Consider the following 12,239-nt stretch of genomic DNA (forward strand, 5'->3'; position numbering starts at 1 on the left):
AATCACAATTTCAATTTTGTCAGCCATATGAAGAATGATACTTCTCCCTGACGCAACTCTAGACTCGGTTGCATAGAATGTGCCTGCATGTGGTCTGTGGAAGCCCTGGGAACATCTTTCTCTCCTCTTCATGTGTTTGATTATGTAGATCTGGAAACCAAAACCCTCCAGGGAGCTAAAGGTGAAAACAGTCTGAGCTCTACAGGCACCTTTCTTGTGGACAATTCTAGTGTGGACTTCCAGAAATTTCCAGACAAAGAGATACTGAGAATGGCTGGACCACTCACAGCAGATTTCATTGTCAAGGTGAGCCCATTTAGGTACCTTGTTTTCCGGCAACATCCAAACTGATGTTCCTTATAATCGCCCAAAGAAAGAGAGGCTTTACGTTTTGCCTAGGGAAAGTCTATTATCCAGGAAGTATATAAGTCAAGAGTTTTGAGCTACATGCTGGACTTTACAGGAATTTATGATATTTCTAAGGTTCTAGGAAAATCCTATGTGTGTATGTGTGTATATAATATAATAAAAAGACTCAAAAAGCCAACATATCATTAGTTGTGTGATATAAACTGTGTTTTTTTTTAAACAAGTTAGGATACAATCATTGACTTATATAAAGTGTCCTCAGTCAAAGAGAAAGACAAACTAATGAGCCATAGACTTGGTCATGCTTCCAGCTGTAAGTTCTGCTTTCTCGTGTACTGGCAACAAGACTAAGTTGTTTCCTTCTATCAGAGCTTCCCTACTCTTCAAGGTAATATAAAACACATTGCTGGAAGCAACATACGCATTCTGTAGGAAAAATGTACACACTAGAAGAACGTTTGGGAATCACAATAAAATAAAACATATTTTCTCCTTCAGTAGGTCAGAAGGACCTGAAGGATTTCAGCTGTAAAGCTGTAAAACTTGTAATGTGTCCAGGACTCCATAAATTTTTCATCATGGGACCTGGAGCCAGAGGACATTTGATTTAAGCTAAGGCTTGATGACCCCATGGCAGCTGGAAGTAAAAACGCATATAGGAAAATGTGATAGGCAGTGAGGTTGGATGGTAGAAGTGTTCCAGAGTGCTGTCCTCTGTCTCCCTCTGCATGGCAGCTCTTTTTAATCCAGTCCAGGTGCCAGCCATGTGAATGTGAACAAGAAGCTACAAACCATCAGAGAGAGCTCATGATAGAAATGATGCTGTACATAGTTAAGTAATTTCAGTTAAATAAGTAAATACAGTAAAAAGTTAAAAGATGTCTTTATTTTTTGAAGCCCTTCGAGTACTGTTGAATAAAGCATTTATATTAATTTCCCTAGTGGCCTTGCAAGAGTTAATACACGTACCAAAAGTATAGAATTGGATTTAAGTAATATTATTCACATTTGAGCAGTTCACAGCGTTGTCAAATGCATTTCATATATACAGCTGCCTTCTGCACATCACCACGTGGACGTCCCGTAGGCACAGTGAGCTCTTCGTGTCCAAAACTGAACTTGTCTCACCCTAGAAATCTATCTTCCTGATTTCTTATCTTGTGGAATAATGCACTGTTTACCCAGCCAAGTCAGAAAGCTTGGATTCAAACCAATTTCTCCTTCTCCTATACGCCCCTAAATCCAGGTGTTAAACTTTGTCAGTTCTACCTTCATACCATCTCTCAAGACTATTCTTTCCTCTCCATCCTTGCTGCCACTGTCTTGGTTTAGGCCTCCGTATTTCTCTCTTGAACTAATACCAGGGACTCTGAATGAGTTTTCCAGCCTCTGATCTGTTGACTGTGTTATCTTCAGAGTGAGTTTTCTAAAACCATAACTTTCCTCTTCATAATCCTGGATTGCCCTTCACCTCCACTATTGCTTTGGGATTTAAATGCAAATCCATAGTACAGCATCTATTACTTTTCATAATCTGGATTCTGTCTACCCTTCCAACCTCACCTTTGACTTTTCCCATTCTGTTTGAACCAATTGAATGGCTCACATGTCCCTCAACATCTTGTACTGTCAGAACCCATTATCTTTGTCAAATGCTGCGCCCTCTGTCTGCAATGCTCTTACCTTTTTTTCTTCCATTCTCTTCACTAACTCATACTTGTTCTTTAGGATTTCCTCCTTCCAGAAGCATCCTGTGATTCACCCCTAGATTCCTGCTTACATTACATCTCCCTACTGTGTGGTCCTTGAGGGCAGGGACTGAATCATATTTGTCTTCATCTCTCGGTCAGAAGAACCCAATAAGCGCTGACAGGTGCTGGATAAATAAAAGACTCCTGCCACACATGGCAGTTGCTGAAGTAGGTCAGATGCTGACATCTTCATTTTACCTGCAAGGAAACTGAGCCTTGAGTGATGCGTCCAAGCTTATGCTGATGATAAACCAGACCGAAAATCACATCTTTTTGCTTCTAGCCCAAAACTCTTTTCAGAATTCTGTGTTGCTTCTAAAAGCATATTGTTTTCTTCTATATGTAAATATAAATATTTAAGAAAAATGAATTTAAAGAAGTTTTTGATACTTTCCTTGATGCCTCACACCTATAAATATCTTTATTCAGAAACAAGCTAAGCTATCATTTTAGTGATTTTTGCATTTATATCCTGTTTGGTGACCTAGCTTAAGGTTGCAAATGAGAGGAAATTAAGGTTTCATTAGAAAATATCGAATTCAAATAAATGTAAAGTTATTCTAAAATATATACTTTTTAAAATCAGTTTACTCAAAATTGAAAATGAGCCAGATAATTTAAGACACAGGGGAAAAAAAGAAGAAAATTACCGTTTTTCCAGTGACTCACAATGAAGCAACTTTTTCTTCCCTAATTTTCCCAGGAAATAGCTGAGAATGAAAGTTTACCATTTGATTACTTATTGTCTTTCATGATTGAGGTGCTTAGTTAGGTATTATACATACAATTTATAATTCAGTTCACAGTATCATTCAAAGTGTAGTCTCTTTTGCATTACATATTAATTTAAGCAATGACTTCCTTTTTGAATGAGATACGCTGGATTCAGAATGGTCATTTGTCAACATCTCCATGGAGTTTTATTGCCAAAATAACCATTTTTGTTTATTTAAAAGGAAAAGACATTTTTTACACGAGAGGAAGATTTTCTCACAGAGAGAATTGTTATATATTGCTATTGGTTCCAGAATAATGTTTTGGAATCTTTCCTTCTGGCCACCTTAAAAATTGGACTAAATTCTCATCTTACTTCCTAGGGGAGCATTTCTTCCAAAAATCTAAACTTGATCCATCGACTGTGCAAACATTTTTGGCAATACTAGCGTAGAGTGGTAGAAAGAATAGCGCTCTAGAGTTTGGTAAATTCTCCTGCTTACTGAGTGTGTGACCTTGAGTATATCACCTTACCTCCTTGAGCCTGTTTACTCACTTGTAAAGTGGGAATACAACACCCACCCCCATAGAGTCTTCGTGAGGAATTGAATGAGATAGTGTGTATAAAAGCGGATAGAACCAAATTACTTCCTTTCCGTCTTTTCGAAATGCTTTAATTTCCAGTCAAACCTATCATAATACTGTGTCTACACAGAGGCAGAAAGCTGCTTCTCTGAACATGGTCAGAGGCTGATCAACTTACAGGTGGTAGATCCAGGAGCAATTTGGCAGGCGTAGCTATTAAGACAAATGGATATGAGAGCAGACTGGCTGTGACATCTGTCATCACATTAATTGTTAGGGACCATTGGCTATTGGCTGGATGGCTGGCTCACTTCGTATCCCCTTCTTCCCCTATCATGCCATGTGTGTTTTTCTGAAGCTGCAGACCCAATGAAAGATAATGACCTTCCCAGATAGAAGAGGGTCTTTTTCAGTCATAGTCCATCTTTCATTAGAACTTCCAACTTAGCTTTACCTGTGAAAGCAGCTAAGGTATATTTATACATGTTCAGCTTGTACCCATTTTAAGAAGAAAATCATATTAGATAGAAAAGTGATAGATGGGTTCTTAAGCCACCAAAGCAGCAGAAATACACAGCAGAACAGTAAACAATAAGCACACTTAGAGCTAGGAATGCAGACTCACAAGTCATGCACTAATAACTAGAAAGCAGTTATTTCCTACAGAGGACCACTTACTAAATGCATTACATTTTCGTAGTTGGGGAATTTGGTTGGGAAGATTGGCATCATCCCAATTGTTGCCAAACCAGCTTGTTTGAGTACTCTAGGGAATAGAAAGCTCGTAGTTTCCATTTGCATCAAAGTATTAAGCAGAGAGGACACTTTCATATTTCTTTCTGGACAGCCTTGAGCATGACCCTGTTCGTAATTCAGCACCCAAAAAATGTTTTTGTTATGAGGGGAAACAATAGGAGGAACCCCTGGAGAGAAATCACATGTGCAAAGTTTTGGGAGTTTCACTTCGTCAAGTAAGTTTATAGAACTTCCATGTACATCCTTCTTTTAGGAGATGCTTGATGCCTGGGGTAGATTGACTTTTAAATACGCTATCTGCCCTCTCCTAGCATACAATGTCATTTGAGAGCTAAAACACTAGATAGGAAATTTTGAAATAGTGATGTATATAATTCAGTACTAAAACAAAATGGACAGATGGTAAACACTATAGATCCTCATTTCAGGCTAATGTGATTAAGAAAGACTTTGTGAGACGTGGGCAGCCTGTGAATCTTGGATGTGATTGAAATAATCAATACTCACAAATAATAGTTTGAAATTCCAAAAGTAGTTGAAAGGACCATGATCAGTGTATAATTCATTTGTTTGTTCATTCATGCATACATTTATTCAGCAATTTTTGGACACCTACTACGTGCCAAACATTGTAGATGATGCTGAAGAAAAAGTGATGAGCAGGATAAATGGTACCAGCCTTCATGGAGTTTACAGAATATGGAGGAGAGAGGCAATAAAATAACAATTACATTAATATTAAGTGTTTGTAAGCACTTAAGTGCTATAAGGAAGATATTGTTGCATATTTTTGAAAGCCCAACATAAGCATTTTAAAGTATTTTTACAGTTTCTTGAGGATTCACTATCACCATCAACCTCCAGAACAGCCCCAAATGAATCTAGTAGACTGAGGCATTTCATAAACAGATTCATCTGTTTTCCATTTTATCCTCTCACTAGCGGGCATACTGACTTATTTCTACCATTTCCAAGTGCTCCCAAGTCGTCACATCCTTGGCTGCCCTGAGAGCACTGTGACCAAGTCAAATAGCGTTGTGGGTCCCAGCTCAGAGGCTCACAGTAGTGGGTCTGCCCACGGCTCCTGTTTGTCCACCTTTTCTCAGGCCAGAGCAGCAACTCACTGCAGCCAAGGCAGACGAGGGGAGCCCTGCCTGCCAACCCCACTAGCAGCCCATCCGGGGCAAAAGTTTCTACATCAGTTAGAGAAAGGAACCTAGTGGAGGAACATCCCAAAGCTCACAAATTGCCCTTTCCCCAACTGAGAAGAAAAGTGTATGGCATTTCATAGTGCTTCATCTGGGAGAGCCTTTGTGTATTTGATGATGTCTTTTGTGTGTTTGTAATTTCTCCTCGATTCCCTTGATTTTACGTGGACTTAGAGCTCATCCATTCCACACACACATTTGTGCTGCCCTGCAGCTCTATTATGACAGAGTGATCAATTGCTAGGGAAAGTGACCAGGTTTTGTCTTCCCCTTTACTTTCAGTGTGACAAGTCATTATATTGAATTAGAAACACTGAACCATTATAATTATAGGAAGAAAAGCTTGGTTCAGAACATTCTTTTTCCTTATTAACTTAAGGAGGTCAAAATTACACATGCCAGATGTGTTTAGCTCCCTAAAACAAAATTCTAATGTGTCAAACTGAAGCCTTCAACATACTCTTGAGGACTAGAACCTAATACTGGAGGATTTAGGGTTTATGAAGCTCCAGGACTAACGATAATAAGGGTCCTAGCGGCCCAGAATTAATAAGGCCAGCAAAAGGGAACATGGTGGCTCATCTCTGTAAGCAATAATTAAGCTCTCAAGGTTAGACAACAGGGTAGCCTCTTGTTTTTATTTTAAACATTTTTTTCTACTTTAAAATGAAAAGTTAAGAAGATACTGAGAAGAGAGATTCAAGGATACGGCTAAAGATAAATGCGTATGTCTTCATATCACTGCTGAGAGATTGCTTGGTACCATGAGAAGAACGGCAGCTTTACAGCCAGGCAGACCTGAATTCAAATCCCAGCTCTGCTATTTCCTGGCTGTGTAGCCTTGAGGAAGTCACTTAACCTCTCTGAGCCTCATTTTTCTCACTGTAATGTCAATGAGGATGATAACACAGAGTAGTTTTAAGATTAGATTTAATATAAACAAAATGTACCCTACACAGCATAGGAATGTAATAAGTGCTGGTGGTTGCGGTTGCTGTTGCTGCTGTTAGTAAAAGAAGAAGGAGACTATAGAGAAGGGAGAAGCAGGAATGTCATCCGTGTGGAAGGGACCATACAAGAGTATATGGCCAGCAACTGGGATACGTCATGGTTGGGTTTATCTATTTGAAATAACAATGTCCCTGTTCAATCCTACTCTCTTTTCAAACCTAGGCAGAGTCTCAGCATTTATGCTCATTACGCATCATTTTCATTGAACTCATTAAGAGCAAGACTCTTTTTAAGCTGCTTGTTTTCTTTCCTTCGACATGTTGTTTACTAACTCTCCACCTTGACACCAAAACTTGTCACTCATTCCTTCTTCTCAGGGCATGCGGTGCTTTTATTGGTAACTTCCAGGGAGCTGAAAAAAGGACCTGCTCCATCTTTTTGCCTCTTGAATCAAACTAAAAGATAGACCCAGATGCTGTAGATATTCTAGAGCAAGTTTCCTTCAAGGATTTTGGTGTTATATCCTCCTCATTTTGATGTTTTCCCCACTTTCCTAGGACTCAGTTTAATTTCTAGCATCCCAGAAGGAACTCCCGTAAAACAATCCATCTCTCTGGATCTAAACAAATTTTCTGGTCTTTTCATTTTTTCACAGAGCTTGTGTTCAGATGAGAGCCCTCGTCTAATAGCTTTTCAGCATGATAACCACACATCCCAAGAGATCTGTAGGCTTTTGTGAGCCTAAAAAAAAGAGCTTTCCAAAGAATGTGATTAATACTACATCCCTAAGCAAGCAATTAGGTATCCTGTCCCTGACACATAGGACTGAAAAATATGAATCTGTAGGCCATGCTCCCTTTTGTGAAAGATGCTGCATTGCCTCAGCTGTTTTTGCCTTAAGGTAGGGAATTGTATCACGGTTCATTCTAGTTAGGAAAGACCTGGATGCTCCGTAGGTCAGAATCCCAGCATAACATGAGATATTCTGTAGCTTTTCTTTCCAGCTCTTTCCAGCTCTTTTTCTGGTCTTTTCCAGCTCTTTCAGACTTTCTGAGAAACATTGCCATATTCTCATCAAAACTCCAAAAACTGATCTAGGATTTAGCACCCACTCCCTCTTTATTCCCTGCTCCTATTTTCCCCTGCATCCTAAATGTTTAATCCAGTTGTTAACCTCAGCAGCAGAAAGATAAGACTATCTTTTTAAAAATCTGAAGGCTAAATCAATCAATTTATCCTAGATAAAGAGCAGTTGGGACAGTGATAAGACTTGAAAACCTTATTAAAGACTTAGATCATGTGATTCAGTGGACTCTGCTGCTTCTCTAATGGCTGTAATGGAGTTAGAGTAAGAGATGGTCCTCTCAGTTGTCCATGGAACTTCCTTTAGTGTAATAAATAGTCCAAGCCTTGCCTACCCATCTCAAGGTTGTATGACGTATTATTCTGTCTTCATGAAACCGAGGCATTGCTCCTGTTGGGTACTTTCTCCTTCTCTTCCAATTTGAGTATGTTTCCTCAACCTGATACTTTTAAGAACCATTATAAAATTATTGACTCAAGTCACCCCTTTAAAAAAAAAATGGAGTTGTAATTTCCATAAGCACATGTTTTATTTGAAGTAATTACTTTTAAAATCTAAGTTGGTGTTTTCCAAAAGCTTGGTTCTTGGACCATCGGCATTTGAATTGCCTGGATCTCTGGGCATGGGCCCAGGAATCTGCATTTTAGCAATCTTCCAGTTGGTGACTTTGTGCATTAAAATATATGAATCACTAAATTGCCAGGAAACTCCTTGTAGGTTTCTAAGTGGGAAGAGCTACTTAATTCTTTATCTCCTTTTTTTTTTCTTTAGCCAAAGACAGGGTCTTTCATGTTTTGCAGCATATAGCATTTATAATTTTCATAGAACAAATTGTCTCTGAACCTACATTTAAAAATCCACATAATTTTACCTGTTATACCAGAAAGGTTGAAAATAAAAGAGAAAAAGAGAAAACGTGGCTAGGGATAAGATCCTACTGGCTTCACAAGTATCCCTCGTTCTGTAGCAGAACAGAACTGGGAAGGTGATGATGGTGATGGTATATGCAGGGACGTTTGCCGGTTAAATGGTAAGACAGGCGATATTGCCAATGCCACTTCTCTCCCAAGGCAGTCCCTCGCATAGCCTGAGACCATCAGTACAACCATATGTCCTTGTCCAAAGTTGCAAGGGACTTAGAGAGCACTGCCCTGTCAGACTAGTTTCTCTACTTTGCTGTTGTCTCCTACAGATCCGCAACTCAGGGCCAGCGGACAGTACAGTCCAGTTCATCTTCTATCAGCCTATCATCCACCGATGGAGGGAGACGGATTTCTTTCCTTGTTCAGCAACCTGTGGAGGAGGTAATGGTGTTCACTTAGCTGAGGAACCATTGGCTTCTGTGAAGGAAGACTTGGCTATTATAAGAGTAGAAACACTTCAGCATGGGAGAAAATTAGTGATGTGGTGGGTCAGATCTTTTCTTCTGGATGGGGCCAAATCCTAAAGCCATCCTGCATGGCAGATGCCTCAGTCTAGGTGCCCCATGAACATTTTCTGTCTGTGGAGTCCCATTAGAGGAAACAGTCTTTACTCTCTTCCTTGATTCCAGGGAAGGCCAGGACAAGAAATATCATAGGTTGGCAACAGCTTGGTCCTGAAGTGATTCTGTTCACTTGAGAATAAACCACTCATCTGGTGGAAGTGAACTTATTTATTCAGGAATCAACTGAAGAATATTTGTATGGCCTACTACATGGCATGATGTGTCCAAAAAGAATGAGAGATTGATCTAATTAATGAAAATAGTTTATCACCAGAAAAAATATTACTGCATTGTAGGCTTAGGAGCAGTCAGTTTTCAGCTTTACCTCATCATCCATGCATTAAAGGGAATGCCACTTGCCTTATTTATTTATTAAAATCTGTATCTCCTTGAAAGTCACCACATGAATTCTTCTCTCTGCTCCGTCACGTATATAACATGGACAGCACTTTGCATTACTGGAAAAGGTGTTTTTCCCCCATTTTCTGCTCTTCATAATTATGGTGGTTACATAGTAATTCCTTTGAATTATTTAATAATAATTTATTTAGAATTTCCCTATAGAAGATCATTTAGTTCACTTAAACTTTTCTATTATAATGTAATGAATAACTTAATACTTAAGTGTTTTTTCTCCTTTCAAATTATTTCCTTGGAAAAATTCTCAAGAATGAGTTTCAGAATTTTTGTGGCTATTGGCATATAGCACCAAAATTCTTTCCAGAAGGGTAATAAGCAATGTATGAATATTTTAGTTCCATTGCCAACTGAGCCAGTGGATTGCCATTTTTTAAAATTTTGCTAATTTAATTGGTATAGAATTGTATGTATATTCCTTTAAAAACTAGCACATCAAATAAATTCTACCTCCAGCTTCATGGAAAATCCTGTTAATTGGTTGGTTTTAAGTAGTTAATCCAGATAGGTATCACTAGATTATTTTTTTATTGAAGTATATTTGACAGACACTATTGTGTTAGTTTCAGATGTAGTGATTTGACATTTATTTATATTACAAAATACATTAACCATCTGTCATCACTAGATTATTTTGACAGGAGAAAAGAAGGATGGTACCTCAAAATGAAGACAAACGATTATCCATTAATTTTTGTAAGGCAATAAGAACATATGATAGAATTCATCTTCAGCTGTTATCTCTGTCTACATAATGTGAACAAACCACTAACAATGAGGTTCTATAAAGCAATGTTAGATTTTAGCTTAACAGCAGTTAGTCAAAAATACCATCACATGCTTTTACTTGGTTGTTAAATAACTATTAATTCAACATTTAAGCATTTCAATAAAATAGTGTTTCCATTTTCTCTATCTGTCCAAAATAGAAAATTGCTTTGTTTAAAAATAAACTGCCCATTTCTTTGATGTTTCTTGAGAGTATGTTATTTGGATACATCTATTAATGACTAACACAGGAAATAGTTTCAAAGCAAGAAATCAGAGGAAATGATTTTTTTCTTCTTTTCTTTTTAAATGAAAACCATGCTTTGTGGAGGTTGCAATTCAATAATATGCCCACTACGCCAGTTTCACATAGAGCTGATGTTGGAGTGTAACTTCAGTAAACTTGACAATGGCTTGCCATATAATAAGGCAATTACTGTTAGATTCATATATATCCAACCCCTTTGGGCCTTATTTTCCTCACATCTAAGTGAAGAAGTAGAACCATCAGTGGTTTTCATATGTTTGAGCTATCAAACCCTTTCTTCAAAGGAACCCTTACTAAGAAGCCCAGATAAAAGGAATACCACTCCGAGTAAGGATGTGAGGGATGTGGAAACCAGGCTTCCTCCCATTTCATGGACCACAGCTTGAAAGTTACTGAAGAAATGATCTCTCAGTTCCCTTTTACCTCTCTGGTTCCAAATTCACCTGGTTGACCATTTTGCTAAGTGTAAAGAATTGCTACTCCAAATACTTTGTGAAACTTTAGAAAACAGGATTATCTGGCCATTTGGGTCATTTATTTAATTTTTGACCTGAATTTTCATTTCACACACTCTAGATTAGCTTGAAAGGAACGTTTGTAAGCTGACAAATTATGATTTTTAAAAATCATCATCTCAGATTTATAATTTACTTATTACTTGTGCCCACATTTTGCTACATGGTAAATTCTGTCCTTAAGTAGAAATTATTTTATGGAAAATTACAAATGATTATCTTGCCATAAAATTATCTGCTTTCGAGTATAATGTAATTGAAATATAAAAGTATATTTACTTACATAAAATATCATTTTGCTCTTTGATTTTCTTATAAAACAAAAAATATGGAACATGTGTTCCTACCCGTTACTTTCCATGCTTTTCATCTTTACAGTAAAATTGTTAAAAGGTCTCTTTTTAGGTCTTTAATGAGCAATTAATTTTTGTGGGTGGTCTGAGAACATAGCCTCAAGCCAGGAAATCTGGTTTATAAGCCTCCTTCTGATTTCCTAAAGTCTTTTGCAAGTCTTTTAAATAGTCTAAATCTGACATTCTAACACATATTTAGCAATAAGAATATTCAACCACCTGCCAGAGAGAATATATTTTGAATTCAGTTTGGGTTAGAATGCTACAAAAAGCCTAATTTAAAAAAATTCTCTATGTACATTTATTTTTCACCCCAAGAATCTAAGTCCTTATCACCCACCCTGCCCCAGAAATCCACAGGACAAGGAAGAAACAGGCAGAAAATATAAAACACATTTTAAGTGTTACTCAGCAACATTATTTTTTTTAAGAGGATTCTCTAAACAGTGGAAATTTGTGCAGGGGAACTAAGAAATATTGGCTAGAGACAAAGAGAATGACAAAGGATTCTGGGTGAAGCAAAAAATGGATAGGAGAAGGTATTTTTTTAATTCTGAAGGGAAACTTGGGATTCATGATGGCTACTGTTGGGGTCTTAATCAACCATTTATTCAACCTAACCCATTCAGGTTGAATTTAGGCAAAAATAATGTTACCAGGCAGCTGGTAGGACCTGATCCTGTGCTGTCTCCCATCGTCCCCCATTGACCAAAGGGAGTGGTATCAAGGTTTAATTAATTAATTTATTTATTTGAGAGTTTATTCTCCCTGGTGCTCCAGGTACAAGGGAGGCAATTTTGCATCCTTGCATGAAATGGTTGGTGAATAAATACTGATGATCTTTTTTGGATACAGAATTCTCTGTTGGACTTTTAGATTATACAAAACAAATTAGTATGAAGAGTTCTTATGACGGAATCTTATAATCTAGCTGTGCCTTTATGTAGTTCAAGCCTTATGGTATAATTTAATTCCTAAAATTTGAGTATTTGAGGCCTACAAAAATTAATGAGC

The 12,239-nt window shown here is 37.7% G+C and overlaps 1 protein-coding gene across 7 annotated transcripts in view; it reads left to right on the top strand.

Moving 5' to 3' along the window:
- ADAMTSL1 (ADAMTS like 1) overlaps nucleotides 1-12,239 on the top strand; it is an 859,827-nt gene that overhangs the window by 625,957 nt on the left and 221,631 nt on the right. For all 7 annotated transcript variants that reach the window (XM_070248240.1, XM_070248241.1, XM_070248242.1 and 4 more), the window contains 2 exons: nucleotides 149-306; nucleotides 8,611-8,722. In XM_070248240.1, coding sequence (XP_070104341.1) covers nucleotides 149-306; nucleotides 8,611-8,722 — 270 coding nt within the window. The remainder of the gene's footprint in view (nucleotides 1-148; nucleotides 307-8,610; nucleotides 8,723-12,239) is intronic.

Source organism: Equus caballus, chromosome 23, assembly GCF_041296265.1.
Source record: "Equus caballus isolate H_3958 breed thoroughbred chromosome 23, TB-T2T, whole genome shotgun sequence".
NCBI classification, from domain to species: Eukaryota; Metazoa; Chordata; class Mammalia; order Perissodactyla; family Equidae; genus Equus; species Equus caballus.